Raw genomic sequence first — 25,034 nt, 5'->3', positions numbered from 1 at the left:
TAATTATTAAATAGTAGTTTGGTTTTAACGTTTTATGATTACTTTTATGGAACGTTTTACCTACTATTATAATTATTTATGTTTTACGCAGACCCCCATAGAACCAGTCAGTTTTTATCTTTTTATTATATTGATATAATTTTATATTTTATGAATTTTATATGTTGAATTTTAATTAATTTCTAATGCATTTTATCATGAATAATAATGATTTGTTGTAATGTAAATTATTGAGGATATTTATATCTGGATGGCAGAACAACTAGAGTGCCTATGGAGATATCTGACACATTTGAAATATTAATAGTGCAAATATTGGTATAAGGTTGAAAGAGTGACCATACACTATCAGATTGTTCACCGATATGATCGCTAATCAATCGGAAGAGAAGTAAGGAGTAATAAGGATATTATATTCAAATTATATCCAGGATTGTGAGCCGGCTGAATGCGGCGTTCTTTCTACCTTATATAGGCACTGTATATAGTTGCAATTGCCGAAGGATGTGTTGAAAAACTGCATCAAGTATATATCCAGTGTTATTGCGGCTCTGTCCCTGAGATACTATGCGGAGCTGTGGATTTAATGCTTTGCGTATGGGAACCAATGAATGCGAAGGGGGAGGTCCCCGGCTGCATACATAATCCCGAGTCTAACGACGTACCAGCGTCCTCAGTTGAAGTCCACGTGACGAAACGCGTCACGCTTTTCTTACATATGCCTGTACAAGTTGTTTTACATGTAAGCAGATTGATTGAGGGGGTTCAGGGAGTTGTATGTTGGAAATAAAGGCTTTAGCAATATTACACTATCCTCTGTTCCCTGTTGTCTGCTTACATTTGGATTGGCTGGAATACGGTGCCTGACCCTGAATTGGAGGCGGTGGCTAAAGGTAGTCTGGAGTTACTGGAGACGACCGATATCCGGGGGCAAGGGCTCATGCAGCTAATGCATACAGGCTGTGATCAATGTGAGATGTGGTGAGTGTCCATTACTAAAGGGAGCATAAAAGGTGTGGTGAAGGCTGCTGATCCCGAGTTAAAGAACACAGGTGTCAGTTAGCCATGGAGTTTCTTCCATCTTGAAAAAGTGGTGTTTTTTCCCTGTTTAAAGACTGGACACTATCATTGTATTCATGCTATGGGGACTCTTATACCATGAAATATCTTCATTCTAGTAATAGCATGATTAAGCTCTGCTGAATGTGTTGCAATTTTGGACTAGGACTACACACTGATCTGCATTGACACATTTATACATCTTGTGGTAGAGAATTCCACAATCTTGTAGCCCTAACAGTAAAGAACCCCCCTCGTTACCTGAGGTTAAAACGCTTCTCCTCTAATCGCATTGATATATTTATAAATTGCTATCATGTCCCCCCTCAGGCGTCTCTTCTCCAGGGAGAATAAATCGAGCGATTGCAGCCGCTCTTCATAGTTAAGGTCCTCCAATCCCCTAATCAGTTTAGTTGCCCTTCTCTGGACTCTCTCCAGCTCCAACACATCCCTCCTGAGGACTGGCGACCAGAACTGGACAGAATACTCCAGATGCGGTCGGACCAGAGTTTTATAAAGTGGAAGGATTATAGTCTTATCTCTGGAATACATCCCTTTCTTTATGCATGCTAATATTCTGCTGGCTTTGGCAGCTGCCGCTTGACATTGCATGCTGTTGCCTAATCTATCATCAACCAAGACTCCCAGATCCTTCTCCATTTTTGATTCCCCCAAGGGTTCCCCTCCTAACGTGTATTGTGTTTTTATGTTTTTAGTCCCCAAGTGCAAAACCTTACACTTCTCCACATTAAACCTCATTTGCCATGTCGTTGCCCACTCCGTTATTTTGTCCAGGTCATTCTGTAGGATATCTGCTTCATGCTGTGCAGTTATTGCCCTGGCCAATTTTGTGTCATCTGCAAAAACTGATAACGAACTACTGATCCCGTCCTCAATGCTGTTTATGAATAAATTGAACAAGGTTGGTCCCAGGACTGAGCCATGGGGCACCCCGCTTACTACCTCAGACCAGTCGTTGTGGTAGAGATCCCACAAAATGCTTTAACTGAGAGTACCCCCATTCATTCAGGGACATGTTTCCACCACTAGTTTTAAGCTTGTGATATGATCTTATCTTCCTTCCCTGTGTTTTATCTTTTAACTGTATTTTTGATCCATTTGCCAAACAGTCTCATTCGAAGTTGCAAAATATCTTGTGCCATCTTAGTGATAGCAGTGAAAAAATGTTATTCCTATTTAGCATGCCTGCGTATCGTGTCCCATATTTTATATACTACTCTAGTCATTTGTGTGTAAAGTCATGTGTGTCCCTATATTTTGGTACTAAGTGTTGTGTACTGTATTCTTGACTTCTTTCCCTGTCAGATACATTTTAAAATCATTGTTTTAACTGTTTTAAAGTAGGTCTGTGGAATATCTATTGGTAACATTTGGAATTTATATAGGATTTTGGGTAGTATTACCATCTTGACCATATTTATTCGCCCCAGCCATGATAGGGTTCGCATTGAAAGTTTAATGTCTACTTTTATCTGATTTAGCATTTGGCGTGATATAAACTCTTTAACGATGAAGTGAGGTTTATCCTTAGGTATTTTAATTCTGCTTTTGCCCATGTAAATGGGAATTCCAACTGCAGGGCTATTTCTTCACTCCTACTTAACCCGCTATTCAGAATTTATTTTATTGGGTTGATCTTAAGATTTGATAGCTCCCCATATTTTTTTAAAATCTTTACATTTGGGAGAGTTATTCTAGGGCTAGAAATATAAAACGGGACAACGTCAGCATATGCTGCTACTTCAGGTGCCACCTATACTCCCCCTATGTCTACGTTGTCTCGAATGGTAGCCTATAATGGTTTCAACGACAGGGCAAACAGGGAAAAAAGTGGACCCCCCCCCCCCCCCCGTCTTGACCTATTGAACATTCCAAAAGGAAGCAAAGATTTTCGTTTACTTTTACCGAGGCTGTTGTGTTCTTATATAGTGCTCTAATCCAATAATTCATCCTAGGGCCATACCTAGATCTTCCAATCTAACATAAACCCCCAGTCTATCCTGTCAAATGCTTTTTCAGCATCGATTGACAGTAGCAGGTCAGGTGCCTTAAGCCTTCTAGATTTTTCTAAGACTAACGTTCTTAACCCGTTCTCTTTCCCTTCTGTGCCTGGTATGAAACCCATTTGATCTTCATGGATCCATTCAGGCATCAGCTGTTTTAATCTAGTTGCCAGGAATCTTGTGTAAAGTTTTATGTCAGAGTTTAATAACGTTATTGGCCTGTAGCTAGAACATAAGGTTGTGTACTTCCCTTCTTTTGGTATTACCCTTATAAACGCTTGTAATGATTCTGCTCTCATTTCCTTTCCTTCTCCAAGCCCGTTCATGTATGTACATCATTTTGGCACTAATATTTCTTTAAACGTCCTATAGTAACGAGCGGTAAACCCATTGGGTCCTGGGCTTTTCTCTATTGAGTTTTTTTAATTCAACCCTTATCTCCTCCTGTGAGATTGGTACCTCGAGGGCTTGCAGTTTTTTCTATTGTTATTCTAGGTAGTTTTGCCTCCTTTATATATGCTTGTATCTTTTGTTTTCTCTTTTGTTCATCTTCGTGTGACCCCTTTTGCCTCACTTTATATAAAGCACCATAGTAGCTGTGGAATGCATTAGCTATTTCTGTTGTTAAAAATACCATTTCTCAATTTTTTTTTTTACTTTTTTCAATATAGTTCATCGGTTTTTTATTCTTTAGTGTTCTTGCTAAATATTTCCTTAGCTTTTTTTTCCCATTTATATCGATCACTAGCGACTGTTAAAGGCCGTCTTGTCTCTAATTCCATTAGCTCTTTTAATTTGTCCCTTTTTATTACTAGGGCTTGTTGTGTCTCCACTTCTACACTTTTTTTGTGCCTTTGTTCTAGCTCATATATTTCCATTATTCTATTTATATTACTAGCCTTTTATTCTTAGAGCCTATTGAGATCAATATGCCCCTGATGTATGCCTTATGAGCTTCCCACACTGTCGCTTCTAATATGTCTGGGGTTTCATTGCGCTTAAAAGTATTGATCCAATTATTTTCCTATCATATCTCTTAGTGCTACATCTTGTATTAGTTCTTCATTAAGCCTCCAAATATTTGTGGTCTTCTGAGGTCCTATCAGTCTTACTTTCATGATTACTGGAGCGTGATCTGAAAGTGTCATGATTCCTATTGCGGTGCTGACGACTGATTCCAACATTCTATGTTCAATCATGATGTAGTCTAGTCTTGAGTACATCCCGTGCACAGGGGAGTGGAATGAGTAGTCCCTTTCCCTGGGGTGTGGTGTTCTCTACATCTACCATCTGACAGTGAAACAATTTTTTTCACTGCCCTGAGTTGCCTGAGCACGAGAGGGACATTCCAAGTGTGGGTCCATAACGAAAAGTTAAAGTCTCCTGCCAAGATCAGTTTACCTTTTTTAAACTGCATCAATTTTTCTAATATTCTTTTCAAATGACCCCTCAGGTTTTTGTTTGGGCAGTACACGTTTGCCAATGTGCATTCCATTCCCTGCAGTTGTCCCTTCAAGAATATATACCATCCCTCCGGGTCAACCAACCTTTCTTCTAAAGAAAACCCAACATCCCTTGCCATGCCAATTGCTACTCCCTTTGCGCTTTTAGCTGGTGAGTAAAAACCCTGCTGGGTAATATTTTGAGTATAATTTCACATTTGTATCTTGTGCTATATGTGTCTCCTGTAGAAATATTATACTAGCAGATTAACGTCTTAGAGTTCTTCTGAAACCTTGTGCCTCCTCCCTCCTCCTGTATTCTACCTCATTTTTCCTCCACTTTCGATCTACATCGAGTGCAGAGACAGGGCCTTTACCTTAAAATTATAAAAGTAGGCTTGGAACACGGGTTAGAAGGGGAGACAAAATTGAGCAGTAATTTTACCGATTTTGCACACAGTTTTCTTCTTAACTTCCCCCTCCTAAACCTGCTACCCCTCCTCCCTTTACCCCCATTACCTCCCTCTCTCCTCCCCCCCATTGTCCTGCTGCTATACTTAGCATGGTGTAAGACTGACCAACTATAGGTCCTGGAGTAATCGATATCTCTGTTGAGCACTCCTTGCCCATCTACTCCTATACCTCTGGGTGGTGCTCTATCCAATGCGCTCGTAGAACTCATTCTCCCTTGTTTAGGAGAAGAAGTTCGGAGCCCAACTAGGTTTCCAAACCTTAAGTCCCTTGCACTCTCCTTTTCTAACCCCCTGCCCACCCGCTCCCCATCTCCACCTGGCCAAGCTCCCACCGACTACTCCTTTATACCCTATCTTTATTCAGCTTTATAGTTCAGTCCTCTGACTCAGGTGAGCCTGTAGGATTGTTACAGAATAATCAGCCCAACTATGGAGTCCGCAATGACCACTCTGTGTAGACAGGTCACTGAACTTCAAGAATTTGGTACTACGCATCAGGAGAAATTTGCCCAGCTCCAAGAAGTAGTCAAAAACCAACAGAAGGAGATTATTGAACTACAGAGGCAACTCCTAGACGTCCGCGGCGCGGCCGCAGACACCCACATGCCACTCCCATCAAAATTTGGCGGTGACAGACGCCAGTATCGGGGATTTCTGAACCAATGCCGCATCTATTTTCAGATGAACCCGGCCCCCTTCACCACCGATAAAAAGAAGGTGCTATTCATGATCAATCTCTAGGATGGAAAGGGACCTGGGGGTACTGGTAGACAACAGGCTTGGCAGTGGCATGCAATGCCAAGCCACCGCAAGCAAAGCCAACAGAATACTGGGTTGTATAAAAAAGGGGATTCACTCCAGAAATAAAGAGATTATTCTTCCACTCTACAAGACTCTGGTCCGGCCACATCTGGAGTATGCTGTCCAGTTCTGGGCACCGGTCCTCAGGAAGGATGTGCTGGAACTGGAGAAAGTCCAGAGAAGGGCAACAAAAATAATTAGGGGAATGGAGGAAATCAGCTATGAGGAAAGACTACAAGCACTGAACCTATTCTCTCTGGAGAAGAGACGATTGAGGGGGGATATGATATCAATGTACAAATACTGTACTGGCGACCCTAGCATAAGGAACAAACTATTCAGAGAAAGGAGATACAATAAGACACGTGGCCACTCACTAAAACTTGAGGAAAGGCGGTTTAACCTTAAAGTGCGTAAGGGGTTCTTCACTGTAAGAGCGGTAAGGATGTGGAATTCTCTTCCACAAGCAGTCGTATCAGCGGGGAGCATTGATAGTTTCAAAAAACTATTGGATGGACACCTTAAAGACCAAAACATACAGGGGTATACAATGTACGGTTAAAAGCAAACACACGCACACATCATAGGTTGAACTGGATGGACTTATGTCTTTTTTCAACCTCACTAACTATGTAACTATGTAACTATATCTCTTGAAGGATGAAGCATTAGCATGGGCGTCGCCATATGTGGAGTCTAACAATCAGCTCCTGAACAACCTAACCAACTTCATCACCGCCATGAGCCTAGTCTTCGATGACCCCAACCGCTGTGCGACGGCCGAGGCGCGACTACATAGTCTGCGACAAGGGAGACGCTCCGTCGCCGAATATACCGCCGAATTTCGCCGTTGGGTCACGGACACCACCTGGAACCCAGCAGCACAGAGAAGCCAATTCCGGCGAGGCCTGTCCAAAGCAATAAAAGATGAACTCGCCAGAGTTGAAGCCCCGGACGATCTGGATGACTTTATTCAAGTATGCATCCGGATAGATCAAAGACTCTCCGAGAGGAAGAGGGAAAGATTCTGGTCCTCGAACCACAGACCCACTTACTCCTTCTCCTCTACTGCCCAGCGCGACCCCCAGTCAACACCTGAACCTATGCAGGTCGACGCACTACGGAGGTCTCTATCCACAGCTGAGAAGGAGAGACGGCTGGCCGAAAACCTCTGCCTCTACTGTGGAGAGCCGGGTCATTTTGCCATCAAATGTCCCAATAAGATTCGAAGAACTATTCCTGTCACGGAGCTAAAGGAGCAATCACAGACTCCAACCCCGCCAGCAGCCCTTGAAGATAACAACACGGCGGATCATGGATCCCACTTAATCATCCCCATCGACATCGAGGGGCGACAACTCCCCTGTTCTGCAATGTTAGACTCCGGGGCGGGAGGCAACTTCATGGACCTAACCTTCGCCCGCGAAAAGAACATTCCACTGACAATCAAGGCAGCCCCTGTTGACCTGGAAACCGTCCACGAATCCCCACTCACGAGACCATCGAAGTACAACTCCTTATAGAACCCGATCACCATGAGAAGATCCACTTCTCGCTGATCGCCTCCCTGAAGTTCCCGGTGATCTTGGGCATCCCATGGTTGGCCACCCACAACCCCTCGGTGGACTGGGAAACCCGCTGCATACGGTTCCCGTCCGAGTTCTGCTCGCTAAATTGCTCCCACAAACCCGTCCTTCCACCCGAAGACACCACCATCTCTGAACTATCCGTCAAGGATCTGCTACCCCCTCAATACCGCGAGTTCCAGGATGTCTGCGACAAGAAAAACGCAGACAAGCTGCCACCACACCGATCCTACGACTGCCCTATAGAACTGTTGCCCGGGCTGAAATACCCTTTGGCAGTATCTACCCCCTCTCGGAGCCTGAACTCAAGGCCTTTAAAGAGTACCTGGACGAGGATCTAAGGAAGGGGTTCATCTGGCCCTCTACCTCCCCTGCGTGAGTCCCCTTTTTCTTTGTAGAGAAAAAAAGACTCCTCCCTGCATCGACTACAGGAAGCTTAACGACATTACCGTAAAGAACCGGTATCCACTCCCACTGATTTCAGAACTCCGAGAGACTCCGGGCAGCGAAGATTTTCACCAAACGACCTTCGAGGGGCCTACAACCTCGTCCAAATCCGCCCTGGGGATGAATGGAAGACCGCCTTTCGGACACATTATGGTCACTTCGAGTACCTAGTCCTGCCTTTCGGACTCTGCAATGCTCCCACCACCTTCCAGCACTTCATTAACGATGTCCTCAGGGACATGCTCGATCTGTTTGTAGTCGTTTACCTGGACGACATCTTGATCTTCTCCGAAGACCTCAAGCAGCACCGCAAACACATCCGCAGGGTACTGCAGAGACTCAGACAGAACTCTCTCTATTTTAAGCTAGAGAAATGTGAGTTTGAGCGAACCACCACTCAGTTCCTCGGATACATCATCTCCCCAGAGGGCCTAAGTATGGACCCGGGGAAGGTCCAAGCCGTGATGAACTGGCCCATTCCGAGAAACGAGAAGGAGATAAAGATTCATTGGCTTCGCCAACTTCTATCGGAAGTTTATCCGGAACTTCTCCAAGATCATAGCACCAATTACCCAACTCACCAAGAAATCAGTCCCCTTCTCCTGGACACCAGAGGCCTTCACCAAGTTGAAACTCCTCTTCACTTCTGCTCCAATCCTAATTCACCCAAACCCCGAGTTGCCATTTACAGTCGAAGTGGATGCATCTGACTCCGTGGTGGGGGCTATTCTGTCACAACGGACAGGGGAGAAGATGCTACTACACCCGTGCGCATATTTCTCCCGCCAGATGTCCCCCTCCGAGAAGAATTATGACATCGGGAACAAGGAACTACCGGCGATCAAGGATGCCGTCTCTAAATAGAGACACCTGCTGGAGGGAGCCACCAACCCCATAATCGTACTAACTGACCACAAGAACCTCGAGTTCATCCGCAGCGCTAAGAGACTCTCAGCCAGACAGGCCAGATGGAGCCTATTCTTTTCCCGCTTTAACTTTCTCATCACCTATCGCCCCAGATCAAAGAATGGTAAGGCTGACGCCCTCTCCAGAATGTTTTCCAAACCCTCGCAGAGTAACAAGGGCCAAAACAACATCCTACCCGAGAGAAGGGTCGTAGGGGTCACCTACTCTGAAGAACTCCTGGGCACAATCAAAGAAGGATACGAAAATGACCCCTTCCTTGCCCATCCCACAAGGAATGTCAGCCTCACGTTTAAGAACGGTCATTGGTTTCATCAGGACCTACAGTTATATGTACCAGAAATCGCACGGCTCGAAGTACTCAGACTCAACCATGACTCCAAGCTGGCCGGCCATCTAGGCACAAGAAAGACCCAGGAGCTTCTCTCCTGCTCCTTCTGGTGGCCAACATACAAGGGGGACATCAAGAGGTACATCTCCTCGTGCACGGTCCGTGCCCGCAATAAGACTCCTCCTTCCTCTCCCGTGGGTCTATTACAACCTCTCCCGATTCCCTCCCGCCCCTGGGGCTTGATCTCCATGGACTTTGTGGTAGACCTTCCTCCTTCAAAAGGGATGAACACCATCCTGGTCGTAGTCGACCGCCTCACTAAGATGGCCCATTTCATCCCCTACAAAGGCCTACCCACTGCCAAACAGACGGCCGATCTTATTCTCAGAGAGGTCTTCAGGCTTCATGGGATCCCGGACGACGTGGTCTCCGACCGAGGCGTACAATTTGCCTCTAAGTTCTGGAAAAACTTTTGCCTGGCGCTCGGGGTTAAAGTGAACCTGTCCTCCGCCTTCCACCCTCAGTCAAACGGGCAGACGGAGAGAACTAATCAGACCCTAGAGCAGTACCTACGCTGTTTTAGCTCCCACCTGCAGGATGACTGGCTTGACCACCTCCCCACGGCCGAGTTTGCCTACAACAATGTGGAGCACAGCTCAACCAAGCACAGCCCCTTCTTTGCTAACACAGGCTCGCACCCAGTATTCATTCCCCACCTACCCATCGCCTCCACCCTCCCAGCAGTGGCCGAACACCTAACAACCCTACAGGAGGCACAAAAGAACATTATTAACAACCTCCAGCTCGCCCAGAGGCGCTTTAAACAGGGGGCAGACAGACGCCGCAGACCCACCCCGGGCTTCCATGTGGGAGACAAGGTGTGGCTGTCCACCAGGAACCTCAGATTGAAGGTCCCCTCCAAAAAGTTGGCCCAAAAATATATGGGTCCATTCCGGATCTCTGCGCAAATTAACGAGGTCACGTTCCGGCTCGATCTTCCGGACTCCATTAGGGTGCACCCTGTTTTCCATTGCTCCCTCCTCAAGCCATACATGGAGAACACCTTCGCAGGCCGCCACTCGCCCCCTCCACCACCCGTGAGGGTACAGGGTGAAGAAGAATACGCTGTCGCAAAGATCCTCGACTCCAGGATCCACCGGGGAAGACTACAATACCTAATTGGGTGGGAGGGCTACCCTCCCGAGGATAAAATGTCCACGCCCCCAGACTGGTAAAAGAGTTCCACCAACGGCACCCCGGTAAGCCTGCCCCTGCGGTGCCCGGAGGTCACCTTGGAAGGGGGGGGGGGGGGGGAGTACTGTCAGGATTTGAACCTGTGACCAGCCACATCCCAGGTGGTAGCCCTGCTCACTAGGCTACCGTCCTCTCTGGACATTCCACCCTGAAGCCTATTTCAACCTTAGTCTTGCCAAGCCTTGCTCATCACCCTTGATTCCCTATACCTGGTACTTCCCTATATAAGTCCAGCCCTTTGCACTCCAGCTTGCTGATTATTGAGCTCCTGAGCCTTGATCAAGCTACTCCTCACCTGCTGCCCTTATCTACTACAACAAATCCAACGCTGACCAGGAATAGACTACCGACTACTCTTCTGCTTTGTCCCTACCTACTGAACTGCTACTTCTGTTGCCGATCCGGATTGTCTGACCACGCTTACTGCTGCCCGCCCCGACCTTTGGCTCGTCTGACTTCTCTCTGGTTATCCCTTGTCTGCTCCTCTGCCTTCGGACCGAACCTGCACTCTGCCTGGCTGGGTGATCCTGAGGACCGGGTCCTGGTGTTAGCTTGCAGCGCAGTCTATCCCCACCACCAGGGGCTCTAGTGAAAACCAGCTAGCACTTAGTTTCCGCACCTCAGGTGAACCCGTGTCCTCATCAGAGTACTACGCGGTGTCCATCCGGTATCCAGCACCTACTACCTGCCTGCGGTCTTTGCCACTGGGCTCCACTCCTACCTCCGGCCAGCAGTCCTCTGACTCAGGAGAGCCTGTAGGATTGTTACAGGTGTATTCTTTATATTTTTATCTGCTCGGCTTTTCCTCTGTCCAGAATTGGATCAAATATCATAATTTTCTCTGTTAAGTCCTCACCATGTGTTGGTTCGGGTTGGGCATTAATATTTAGGCTCTTCCTTCGGTTACGGTTTTCTTGGTTTTCCATTTTATATGCCAGGTTTCTCTGTTCCATTTTTAAGTCCTTCATCTCTTTTTTTTATCTCTATTATTTGTATGTAATTTTCTTGTCTTTTCTCCATATCTTCCACATGCCACAGTAAGTGGCCCAGGTCATTATGTAGTGTTGTAATTTCTTTTCTAGGGCAGCAAACATAGCGGCCATTTCCCCCTTTGTGGGCAATTCCTTGTTCACCCCTTGTTCTACTGTGTAGTCTTGCTCTCGGTCACTCTCCAGATCCTGTTCCAGTTAACTGCCCTGTGGTATTTATGTCAAATGACGGTCTTTTCTGTCCACTTTTTTCTATTACCTCGGTCTGCCTTACACAGGTTGTTTCTCTGGGATCGGTTTATCTAGGCCATCTTCTTGCGTCATGCATTTTTTGATTGTTCGAGGGCTAGCACTTTGCCGTCACTCCACCTTTTACTGTTTTGCCTCCTATGTTTGAATTTGTACTGTTCAACCCTCCTAAACTCATAAGCCCCTGTGGTGTTCCTAAGCCCCCAGGGTGATCGACAGTCAGTGCAGTGAAAGTCCACAGCCAAGTACAAGTGTGAGAAAATAGGAAATAAGTTGGAGGCACTCACCACTTAGAGGGGTCTCAAGAGGTATGGTTAATGTACCATGGGGGGGGGGGTATTTGGGTTCTTGTTGCAATATCAGTTGGCTCCAGGAGGTTTGGGGGGGTACTCCCCTTCACTTTCTCACTCAATTTGACCCCGGAGCACCTGCCGAAGCTCAGGGCATTCAGGCTGATCTCTCTTCTAGTTCTCCCACAGCGGCTCCGCTCTGCTTGCAGCGCCTCCGGTTACCGCTGGGATCCCCACTCGACTCACTCCAGGCCACACTCGTCCGTCTCCTTAATGACATGGCTACGGCACCGCCTAAGCTCTGCATCCAGCTGACACTACGCTGTCTGGTGCCTTCGGGTATACAGCTGGCCTGCCTCCCAAAGTACCAGCCACCTCGGATGAGGGCGGGGGGAGTCTTCCAACCCTTGCTCAGGTAGAAGGGGGAACAGCGCTCCACTGGGTTAGGGGGTGTCAGAGAAGCGGGGAAAGCTCAAACCCACTGCATCATGGAGGAATGGGATCCGAGAGCTCCTAACGTGGACTCCAGCGCCATGTCTAGGCTCCTAACCCTTAAATGAGCATTTAACCCTTGCAGTATGAACGCAGCCATCTTTCCTTGGGCTTCAGCTTTAATAACAGTATTTCACAATACAACACAAGATTGAAGTCCAGCATCTTTATTCAAAACACGTATTTGTAGGAAATAAGCATTGTTAAGGTATATGTAAACACAATCACTAAAACGTCATATTTAAAACATGTTAATGTAGTTATAAAAGTAATTTTCAAACTTTATTTTATATCTGCAACTTGAGAAAAAAATAAATGCTCGTTAATTCTGCATTGCAAATGTCTTCCAATTACAGGCTGACAATACGCTGCACCTGTCCCAGAGTTATACTCTTATGTTGTCGAGCTGGCTTCTGATAGTAACTATAAATGTCCACGGGGATCATTTTGGATGCCTTGTCTCCTACTTGACCATGTTGCAAGCTTTACTTTTTTCCAGTGCAGTGAGAGGCAATTCACCGATTCACACTGCACAGTAGCCAACAGAACTTCAAGTGATTGTAAAAAAAAAAAAAAACATATTTCACTTACCTGCTCTGTGCAGTTGGTTTTGCACAGAACAGCCTGGATCCTCCTCTTCTCATTCTTGGGCCCTTTGTTCCTGCTTCTAGCCCTTCCTGCAAGCAGCTTGCTATAGGAGCACCTGAGCCGAGCTGCAGCTCCGTGAGTCCATTCAGACACGGAGCTGCCATTCGGCCCCTCTCTCTCTCTCTCTCTCCTGATTGGCTCACTGCCTTTGATTAACAGCCTCGGGAGCCAATGGTGCCATGGCTATCTCTTAGCCAATCAGGAGGGAGAGTCACAGGACAGCTGAGGGACTCGTGGACATCGCTGGACAGAGAGGGGGTAAGGTAAGTATTAGGGGTGCTGGGAAGGCTGCTACACACAGAAGGCTTGTTATCTTAATGCATAGAATGCATTAAGATAAAAAAACCTTCCTGACTTTACAACTACTTTAATGAAATGTCACAGTACGGCATTTCAAAAAAGTTTGTTTAAAAAAAAAAAAAAGTAACCTGTGATGCGCCGATCACTGCAGTCATGTCACCGTACACCAGCTGTGTTGTATCTGCTGCCAACGTACCCTAATGGCAATTATTCTCTTGTGACAAGTTACCTTTAAAACTACTTTGACACTTTACAGGTTCCTTCTCCATGGAAGGGTTTAAAATTGCAGGACATTATATCACATTAATACTGCTTAAGAAGTATTTGCTGGATTTGGCATAGATTTTTCCTGAATAGTTTTAGTACAATTACTAGTCAAAAAAAAAAAGGAGAAAATGTAATGTAGAACATCAGACATGGCTCTTACTAGTGAGACACCATACCCAATACAATACTAGTCAGACCTTCCCCCACCCTTTTGAATCTGAGACCATTCCTGCATATCCTCTAATGAAACAAGGAGCAGCGTTTGGCAGCATAGCAAAATATAGTTGGTATATTGGTACATTAAATTATATCCTTTTTATCTGGAGGTTGAACAGCTTTAATGTAAGAGTTAAAAAAATCTGTTTTATCAAAATAATGGCAAGTATATAAATGTTTCCTGCACCCACCTTTATTTCCCAAAAATAAATTCATTCTCAAAGGTTTGTATTTCTGCTGTACAATTATATGTGGTGCCTTTGTTCGTGTTGCAGCTTGCTACTTTAAAACACTATCCAAGTATAACCTTTTTAAATGGGACCTTATATTAAAAATTAAATCACATGAACCGTGTACTGCAGTCATTAGGCTGATGATTTACAGCTTAAACAGGAATTTGCAAAAAGCAAAGCAATGATGAAGGATGCTCACGATCATCTCGCCAAAGCTCAGAACATCACACAAATGTCTTGGTGCAAAAGCTATAGCTATAAATGGCAAGGTTACAGCACTGTCATTGGCTGCCATGGTATGGGATGCCCAAGCCTTCTACTTGGGCTGATGCATTGCCCTAATTTTTTTTTTAAGTGAACATTGTAAGCCAACACTTCTCCTCTGAAAGGTATTCAGAGAAATATTAAAAAAAAAAATGTCTAATTTGCTTTAGATTTTAGCTCAGAGCTCCCAAGTGTAAAATAGTTTGCTCCAAATCCACACTGCCACAGCTTCTTGATGAGCGCAGACTGGACAGATGCTAGAAACTAGACGTGCAATTACAAAGACTACATATGTTGAATGCTAGATACACATGTATCCTTTAAAGTATCTACAGTGCATCCATAAAGTATTCACAGTGCTTCACTTTTTCCACATTTTGTTATATTACAGCCTTATTCCAAAATTGATTAAATAATTTTCCTCAAAATTGTACACACAATACCCCATAAGAACAACTTTGAAAGAAGTTTGTTTGAAATCTTTGCAAATTTAATAAAAATAAAAAATGGAAAAAACCACATGCACATAAGTATTCAAAGCCTTTGCCATGACACTCAATTGAGCTTAGGTGCGTCCTGTTTCGACTGATCATCTTTGAGATGTTTCTACAATTTGATTGGAGTCCACCTGTGGTAAATTCAGTTGATTAGACAGGATTTGGAAAGGCACACACCTGTCTAAATAAGGTCCCACAGTTAACAGTGCATGTCAGAGCACAAACCAAGCAATGAAGTCCAAGGAATTGTCAGTAAACCTCCAAGACAGGATTGTTTCAAGGCACAGATCTGGGGAAGGGTACAGAAAAATTTCAAGTAGCATTAAAGGTCCCAATAAGCACAGTGGTCTCCATCATCTGTGAAGGGAAGAAGTTTGGAACCACCGCGCTGCCAAACTGAGCGATTGGGAGAGAAGGGCCTTAGTCAGGGAGATGACCCAGAACCCGATGGTCACTCTAACAGAGCTCTAGCGTTTCTCTGGGAGAGAGGAGAACCTTCCAGAAGAACAACCATCTCTGCAGCACTCTACCAAACAGGCCTGTATTGTAGAGTGGCCAGATGGAAGCCACTCAGTAAAAAGGCACATGCCTGCCCACCTGGAGTTTGCCAAAAGGCACCTGAAGGACTCTCAGACCTTGTGAAACAAAATTCTCTTCTCGGATGAAACCAAGATTGAACACTTTGGCCTAAATGGCAAACGTCATGTCTGGAGGAAACCAGGCACCGCTCATCACCTGGACAATACCATCCCTTCAGTGAAGCATGGTGGTGAAAGCATTATGCTGTTGGGATGTTTTTCAGCAGCAGGAACTGGGAGGCTAGTCAGGATTGAGAGAAAGATTAATGCAGCAATGTACAGAGACATCCTTGATGAAAACCTGATCTAGAGCGCTCTGGACCTCAGACTGGGGTGAAGGTTCATCTTCTAACAGTACAACGACCCTAAGCACACAGCCAAGTTAACAGTGGCTACAGAACAACTCAATGTCCTTGAGTGGCCCAGCCAGAGCCCAGACTTGAACCAGATTGTACATCTTTGGAAAGATTTGAAAATGGCTGTGCACGGACGCTCCCCATCCAACCTGATGGCGCTTTAGAGGTCCTGCAAAGAAGAACAGGAGAAAGTGCCCCAAAAATAGTTGTGCTAAGCTTGTAGCATCATACTCAAAAAGACTTGAGGCCGTAATTGGTGACAAAGGTGCTTCAACAAAGTATTGAGCAAAGGCTGTGAATACTTATGTACATGAGATTCTTTTCCCTTTTTATTTTTAATAAATTTTCAAAAATGTCAAACTTCTTTCACGTTGTCATTTTGGGGTATTGTTTGTAGAATTTTGAGGAAAATAAAGAATTTATTCCATTTTGGAAAAAGGCAGTAACATAAGATGTGGATAAAGTGATACGCTGTGAATACTTTCCAGATGCACTGTATTTTCAAAATGTAAACTCATATTTATATCCACATTGTAGTTCAGTTATTTCTAGCCTACTTTTGTAAGCATATATTGTGAAGATCATCACAAATGTACTTCCTTGAATTCTGTGGCACACATTTATAATGCCCTGTGAGCAGGCACTGCTGTGCCAAAGAATTCAAAGACTTCTGAACTACAAAGGCGCCGAGAGGAGAAATTTCAGGAGGCGGAGTCAGTACAGGAATCAACTTGTAGGCAACAAGGTACCATGGGATATGTAGTCCTTGGAAATTAAAAAAAAACAGTAATGGAGAAGCTGCATAGCATGCAGGGAATTTTGGAAGTTTTGGAAAGAGAAGGCCAGCAGAAAGGCAGAACCCACATCATGAAAGTTTATTTTTTAAAGTAAACTTACACTGGATTGTCAAAAGTTTTTTTTGTATTACAATGCTGAGGTTATAAAACAAAAGTCTATGTGGTGACCTTTAATGTAGGTGAAAAACAAATTTGTGCAATAACTGATTTAACTTTCTAATATTTAAGACACAACCCTGAGCAGGATTTGATAAGCTAACTACTTTGAAACTTCTAGTGTAATTGAATAGCCTTTTTTGTTAGCAGAAGTGGGGCATTTTTGGACATAAATATGAAGTAAACTAACAATACTAGTTGATCATTAACAAACCAGAACTGTTTTTGCATTCATTAGCAAGTGCTGTGCTCTGCAGCTAAATTCCTTACCCATAGTTTCAGATGTTTGGCTGCCAACCACACGAAGCAACATAGGCTGGTTACTCTCTGATCTCTGTAGTGAGGGAGTAGGAGAGGAAAAGGTTGTACCATTGACCTTTGCCTCGGCTTGCGGCTAAAAAAAAAAAATCAAAACAGTGCAATCAAAAAACGTTGTTTTTGAATACACATGTAATATCAAATATAGCATTTGTCAAGAACATATCACTTTAGGGCTCATTTAAGCCAGAGCAGAATTCTGTACAGAATTCAAGAGCTGTTTATGTTTACTGAGCAGCAAAGAGCTACATGCAGGCAGCCTGTGTTAATTTATGGAGACACAGCGGCTGTATGAACTTGCCCACACATCTAAGTTGGACAGGTCTGTAGGGACGAGTGTGCAGCCCCAAATGCGCCCTATGTGTGCCATACACCCATCCCTGCATGCCTGTCAAACTTGGATGTGTGAGTCTGTACAGCTGCCGCATCTCCACTGATTAACATAGGTTTCCTCCACAAAGCTATACACTTCTAGGGAAACAAATATGATGTATGGGACTCTGTGCCCAAGTGAATGAGCCCTCAGTGTGCATGCAAACCAAATAGTGACATTTAGTCATTGTTTCTAACAGTCTCCACTGTCCAACATCTGGCTTAATATGACAATATTGTGAAAACTACAGTAGTTTCACAGATCAGTTTTCATGACTGTAATCCTACTTCTTTATGAAGATATCTAATTGGTTGCTGTTGCATAAAGCTCCCTCATGTTTATTGAACTACATTTTACACACAACATGCATACATACCTACATTCTGTCTTTATTTTCGCTTCCTGCAATCTCCTGTGCAGCACCTTTCAGGCAGGGGTGGGGAGGGAGATTAGGTCAACCTAACGGGGTCCTAATTTCAGTTGCAAAGTGCTGCAAGACTAACAGTGTCAACAGGAATGGCCTGACAGGCATGATTTTGCTTCTTTTCATTCTCTAGTCAGCAAGCTGGCATAAGCCCTTTACCTTGAGTATATGCTGTGCCAGGGTGTCTGGATTACAGAACTGGCTGAACTGAGGCATACATCTTTTGCAATGAAAATGCATTGGAGGGGAGAGAGAGAGAGAGAGGTGAAGGAATTCCCATAATATGGAAAATAGCAGGCAATAAAATGGAGAGAGGTTGACTTCATTACTCCCCTCCCCTATTTTGTGCTGGATAAAAATGTATTTGGGATTTGGGTGACTTAGTAGGCTTGCTTATCCATGCCTATTTATGCTGAGCTGCCCCCCCCCCCCCCCACTCTGCTATTCTCTCCTTTATGGTGTGGGGTAAATGGGTGGGAGAACACATTTTAAAGGACACAGAAGATACATGTTCACAGTAATATGGAATGGAGGTTCAAAATGAGTGACAGGGGAGGGTGGGTATCAGGGATGGATGGGTGTCACTATAAGAGAAGGGGTGGGAAAGGAGATATATATGGGAGGGAACCAGGAGAAGGATGAAAGTTATTTTCCTTTTCTTCTTCCCAAATAGCACTATTGGATTGATTTTCTTTTTAATTTTGTTTTACGCTATGCACATGAAGGGGTGGACGGGAGAAAATGTAGGGGGGGAGAAGAAAAAGGGGAAGAGGGGAGGGGGGGAGGAAGATTAGGAGGGAGTGGGTGGGGGGGGGGAATAGAAGGGTGTGGGTGGGGGGAAGAATAGGAGGGTGTGGGTGGGGGGAAGAATAGGAGGGTGTGGGTGAGGGGAAGAATAGGAGGGTGTGGGTGGGGGGAAGAATAGGAGAGTGTGGGTGGGGGGGAATAATAGGAGAGTGTGGGTGGGGGGGAATAATAGGAGGGTGTGGGTGGGGGGGAATAATAGGAGGGTGTGGGTGGGGGGGAATAATAGGAGGGTGAGGGTGTGGGAATAATAGGAGGGTGAGGGTGGGGAATAGGAGGGTGTGGGTGGGGGGAATAGGAGGGTGTGGGTGGGGGGGAATAGGAGGGTGTGGGTGGGGGGGGGAATAGGAGGGTGTGAGTGGGGGGGGGGAATAGGAGGGTGTGAGTGGGGGGGGGAATAGGAGGGTGTGAGTGGGGGGGGAATAGAAGGGTGTGAGTGGGGGGGGAATAGAAGGGTGTGAGTGGGGGGGGAATAGGAGGGTGTGGGGTGGGGGGAAGAATAGGAGGGTGTGGGGTGGGGGGGAAGAATAGGAGGGTGGGGGGGGAAGAATAGGAGGGTGTGGGGGGAAAAATAGGAGGGTGTGGGGTGGGGAATAGGAGGGTGTGGGTAGGGGGGGGGGAATAGGAGAGTGTGGGTGGGGGGAAGAATAGGAGGGTGTGGGTGGGGGGAAGAATAGGAGAATGTAGTGGGGGGGAATAATAGGAGGGTGTGGGTGGGGGGGGGGGATAATAGGAGGGTGAGGGTGTGGGGGGGAATAATAGGAGGGTGTGGGTGGGGGGGAGAATAGGAGGGTGTGGGTGGGGGGGGAAGAATAGGAGGGTGTGGGTGGGGGGGAAGAATAGGAGGGTGTGGGTGGGGGGGAAGAATAGGAGGGTGTGGGTGGGGGGGGAATAGGAGGGTGTGGGTGGGGGGGAATAGGAGGGTGTGGGTGGGGGATAGGAGGGTGTGGGTGGGGGGGAATAGGAGGGTGTGGGTGGGGGGGGGGAATAGGAGGGTGTGGGTGGGGGGGAATAGGAGGGTGTGGGTGGGGGGGGAATAGGAGGGTGTGGGTGGGGGGGAATAGGAGGGTGTGGGTGGGGGGGAATAGGAGGGTGTGGGTGGGGGGGAATAGGAGGGTGTGGGTGGGGGGGAATAGGAGGGTGTGGGGGGGAAGAATAGGAGGGTGGGGGGGAAGAATAGGAGGGTGTGGGGTGGAGGGGAAGAACAGGAGGGTGTGGGGGGAAAATAGGAGGGTGTGGGGTGTGGGGGGGGGAAGAATAGGAGGGTGTGGGTGGGGGGGGAATAATAGGAGGGTGTGGGTGGGGGGGGGAATAATAGGAGGGTGTGGGTGGGGGGGGGGAGAATAGGAGGGTGTGGGTGGGGGGGGGAGAATAGGAGGGTGTGGGTGGGGGGGGGAATAGGAGGGTGTGGGTGGGGGGGGAATAGGAGGGTGTGGGTGGGGGGGGAATAGGAGGGTGTGGGTGGGGGGGAATAGGAGGGTGTGGGTGGGGGGGGGGAATAGGAGGGTGTGGGTGGGGGGGAATAGGAGGGTGTGGGGTGAGGGGAAGAATAGGAGGGTGGGGGGAAGAATAGGAGGGTGGGGGGTGGAGGGGAAGAATAGGAGGGTGGGGGGGAAGAATAGGAGGGTGTGGGGTGGAGAAGAACAGGAGGGTGTGGGGGGAAAATAGGAGGGTGTGGGGTGGGGGGGGAAGAATAGGAGGGTGTGGGGGGAAAAAATAGGAGGGTGTGGGGTGGGGGGGGGGAAGAATAGGAGGGTGTGGGGGGGGGAAATAGGAGGGTGTGGGGGGGGAAATAGGAGGGGGGGGGAAATAGGAGGGTTGGGGGGGGGAAGAATAGGAGGGTTGGGGGGGGAATAGGAGGGTGTGGGTAGGGGGGGGGGGGAATAGGAGGGTGTGGGTGGGGGGAAGAATAGGAGAGTGTGGGTGGGGGGAAGAATAGGAGGGTGTGGGTGGGGGGAAGAATAGGAGAGTGTGGGTGGGGGGGAATAATAGGAGGGTGTGGGTGGGGGGGGAATAGGAGGGTGTGAGTGGGGGGGAATAGGAGGGTGTGGGGTGGGGGGGAGAATAGGAGGGTGTGGGGTGGGGGGGAGAATAGGAGGGTGGGGGGGGGAAATAGGAGGGTGTGGGGTGGAGGGGAAAAATAGGAGGGTGTGGGGTGGAGGGGAAAAATAGGAGGGTGTGGGGTGGGGGGGAAGAATAGGAGGGTATGGGGGGGGAATAGGAGGGTGTGGGTAGGGGGGGGAAGAATAGGAGAGTGTGGGTTGGGGGAAGAATAGGAGGGTGTGGGTGGGGGGGAAGAATAGGAGAGTGTGGGTGGGGGGGAATAATAGGATGGTGTGGGTGGGGGGGGAATAGGAGGGTGTGAGTGGGGGGGAATAGGAGGGTGTGGGGTGGGGGGGAAGAATAGGAGGGTGTGGGGTGGGGGGGAAGAATAGGAGGGTGTGGGGTGGGGGGGAAGAATAGGAGGGGGGGGGGGAGAATAGGAGGGTGTGGGGTGGAGGGGAAGAATAGGAGGGTGTGGGGGGAAAAATAGGAGGGTGTGGGGTGGGGGGGGAAGAATAGGAGGGTGTGGGGGGGAATAGGAGGGTGTGGGTAGGGGGGGGAATAGGAGAGTGTGGGTGGGGGGAAGAATAGGAGAGTGTGGGTGGGGGGGAATAATAGGAGGGTGTGGGTGGGGTGGGAATAGGAGGGTGTGAGTGGGGGGGAATAGGAGGGTGTGGGGTGGGGAAGAATAGGAGAGTGTGGGGTGGAGGGGAAGAATAGGAGGGTGTGGGGGGAAAAATAGGAGGGTGTGGGGTGGGGGGGAAGAATAGGAGGGTGTGGGTAGGGGGGGGGATAGGAGAGTGTGGGTGGGGGGAAGAATAGGAGGGTGTGGGTGGGGGGAAGAATAGGAGGGTGTGGGTGGGGGGAAGAATAGGAGAGTGTGGGTGGGGGGAAGAATAGGAGAGTGTGGGTGGGGGGGAATAATAGGAGGGTGTGGGTGGGGGGGATAATAGGAGGGTGTGGGTGGGGGGGGAATAATAGGAGGGTGTGGGTGGGAATAATAGGAGGGTGTGGGTGTGGGGGAAGAATAGGAGGGTGTGGGTGTGGGGGGGAAGAATAGGAGGGTGGGGGGGAAGAATAGGAGGGTGTGGGGTGGAGGGGAAGAACAGGAGGGTGTGGGGGGGGAATAGGAGGGTGTGGGTAGCGGGGGGAATAGGAGGGCGTGGGTGGGGGGAAGAATAGGAGAGTGTGGGTGGGAGGAAGAATAGGAGGGTGTGGGTGGGGGGAAGAATAGGAGAGTGTGGGTGGGGGGGAATAATAGGAGAGTGTGGGTGGGGGGGAATAATAGGAGGGTGTGGGTGGGGAATAGGAGGGTGTGGGAATAATAGGAGGGTGTGGGTGGGGAATAGGAGGGTGTGGGTGGGGGGGGGAATAGGAGGGTGTGGGGGGAAAAATAGGAGGGTGTGGGGTGGGGGGAGAAGAATAGGAGGGTGTGGGGTGGGGGGGAGAATAGGAGGGGGTGGGGTGGGGGGGGGGGAAGAATAGGAGGGGGTGGGGGGGAAGAATAGGAGGGGGTGGGGGGGAGAATAGGAGGGGGTGGGGGGGGAGAATAGGAGGGGGTGGGGGGGGGAAGAATAGGAGGGGGGGGGAGAATAGGAGGGTGTGGGGGAGAATAGGAGGGTGTGGGGTGGGGGGGGGAGAATAGGAGGGTGTGGGGTGGGGGGGGGGGGAAGAATAGGAGGGGGGGAAGAATAGGAGGGGGTGGGGGGGGTGAGGAGACGAGAGGTGAGGTCTAGGTTTAAACGTCTGGCAGTCACCAGTTTTTTTCTTTTTTTTTTTTGTGCATATTAGTTGGATCATATACAGTCAGATTCAGGGAGACCACACCTCTCCTGCGTTCCTTTCCTCCTTTCTACGAAATATAAATACGGTTGCTATGACACATGAACAGGGGGCTAGGATATACACTTATCTATATGTCTAGTATAGTGTTTTTTTTTTTTTTTATTATTGTGGTGTTTAGGAGTTTTAAATATCATTTCTTGATTTAGTTTTTTGTAATGTATTTATTTTTAAATGATCTAAAATGAACACAAATAATTTAAAATCAAGCACACATCCTTTGCCAGGTAACACAGTTTACATATACAGTTATTTGAAAATTAAATACACCCCATAGAAATTTTCTTTCAATATAGAACACATAAACATCAGATCTTTATTTAAACAGTACCTACAGATAAAGGTGATATAATGAACACAGGAAAATTAGCTTTTTTAATCATTTAACAAAATTATCAATAGATGTAATGGTGTACTATGGAAATAGTAAGTACACCTTTGGCACCAAAAGCTGGTATTACCCTCCCCGTGTAGCAGAAATTACTTATTTTGCATAACTGCCCCCAGTCTCCAAAATTAACTGAGAAATTCCTGAACACTTCTCCATGCAAAATTTCAGTTGCAAGATGACTGTGGGTTTCCATTTCAAAATCCCCCTGCAAAATGTAAATGGAAATCAATTCAGAGCTTTGACTAGGGCAGTCCATAAACCTCAACTTATTCTATTTGTGCCATTCCTTGGTTGATTTGCTAGTATATGTCAGATCATTATTGTGTTGAACTATTTCTGGTTCCTTTTCAACGTTGGACAGATGGCTTCAAAGTTCTCATTGTGCACACTTTGATAAGATACAGAATGTATAGTTGACACTGACTGAGAGCTACCCAGTCCCTAAAGTAGCAAAGCAACCCCAAAACACAAGATTCCGACCACAATGCTTTACATGCTCTGTCTTTGACTGATCAGTCTTCAGCATATAGCTTCAGAAGGCATGGTCTTTTCATGTGTGTTTGATGGCAAACTGTAAGCTTGCTCTAATGTCCTTTTATGATAGCAAAGGTGTTTTCTTAAAGTAGAACGAAAATTCTGCTGTTACAAACAGTGAGCAGACAGGCTCTTTATTGAACGAATCATGCAATGTCTCTTGTGCAATAACACACACATATCTGCCTGCTTGCAGCATTCCCCTGCATTTAAACTGATATGCATATGAGCAGTTTGGCTTACATTGCCAGGATGGTTACTGTGCAGGATGACTCATTTCTGTGCATGCACAGGAGTGATATGATCCGGTGCAGGCCAATGAAGGCGGCCAAAGACTAGCACCTAGAGGGACAAGGACCTTTGAAGGAAAGGGAAGTCTAGGCTCCGCTTTAACACACCACTCATGTAAGCGGAATTAGTGCAATTTATTTCTGATTGTAGAGGTATGCACTTTGACAAGAAATGTGGCAAAAGTTGTCGGAAAACCCTGTGATTAAAATCTGGTTTTCTTAGAGACTTCTTTTAGCATCAAATGGTGGACTCCTAGGTTAAATTTGCTTGGCGAGCCAGTCCTGGACAAACAGTTGTTTGAAATCTCTGCCACTTCTAGATTATCTTCCTTACAGCGGAACGATTTCAAATCAAATTATGCAATCTTTTTAAATCCCTTGCCAGTCTCAAAGGCATCCACAATCTTTTTTCTGAGGGCCTTACAAAGCTCTGTTGATCCGAACATGATGACACTGTGTATGTTAGAGAACACCAGACCTCAGATGTTTCTACCTGCATACTCTCTATGGCGGTTCCGATCAATGGCATCTCATTTGAACAGTGGTGGTAATTATAGGGGAGTACTGACTTTTCCCATACGATTAGCATCTGCTAATTTAGATAATGAGAATTATTACATCAAGGCAGTTTTATGTTCCATTTGTTCAAAGCGAACACCTTTATCTGTAGGTACTATATTAATTTAAGATCTAATGGTTGACTGTCTGAATATGATGCAAAAGTCAACGATTTCCACAAGTTCAACTAGTGCCCACATAATGCAAGCGAACAATCCTAGGACATGTAAATAAAAACACTAAAGATAACAGGCAGACAGAGGATATTATAAAGGCAATTGCATTATAATAATCCTCCACACAAAGCTGCTGAAACATCCTAAAAATTCTTTGCAAGTATCAACTATTATTTGAGGCAATTTGAGTGAATGCTTACTTGCCTCATGTTTCAGATGCCTGTTTTTCAGTAAGGGTTGACAGGGTGCTGTAGCAGTTCTGTCATAATGAGAACTGTAACTCGGTGTTAGTATAGTACTTGAAGTTTCTTTAACTACAATAAATAATGTTACAGAGCTAGAGCTACCGACAAGCCCACAGACTATCACATGCTTCTATCTGCCAATTAATATTTCAAAACATATATTACAATGTTGTACATAGAAGTCAGGGTATGTTATTAGCTCAAAGATTAACTGAATTTTAATCGGATGAATTGCAAGTTTACTGTTTCTCTAAAAATGGGCATTCAGATAAAAAAAACAAAGTTATAACATTTTATAAAGCCAAGTAACCAGCAGAACAAAATGCACATTGTTATAAACTGCTAATTAAAGGAACACTTTGA

The 25,034-nt window shown here is 46.6% G+C and overlaps 1 protein-coding gene across 2 annotated transcripts in view; it reads right to left on the bottom strand.

Annotated features, from left to right (window-relative positions):
* Positions 1–25,034, bottom strand: part of DMD (dystrophin) — a 3,625,631-nt gene that overhangs the window by 40,833 nt on the left and 3,559,764 nt on the right. For both annotated transcript variants that reach the window (XM_082246191.1, XM_082246190.1), the window contains one exon: positions 16,944–17,067. In XM_082246191.1, coding sequence (XP_082102317.1) covers positions 16,944–17,067 — 124 coding nt within the window. The remainder of the gene's footprint in view (positions 1–16,943; positions 17,068–25,034) is intronic.

Source organism: Pelophylax lessonae (genome assembly GCF_965119305.1).
Source record: "Pelophylax lessonae genome assembly, chromosome: 2".
Classification (NCBI taxonomy): Eukaryota; Metazoa; Chordata; class Amphibia; order Anura; family Ranidae; genus Pelophylax; species Pelophylax lessonae.
The sequence above is the reverse complement of the archived record's forward strand: the minus strand, read 5'-3'. Positions and strand labels throughout refer to the sequence as shown.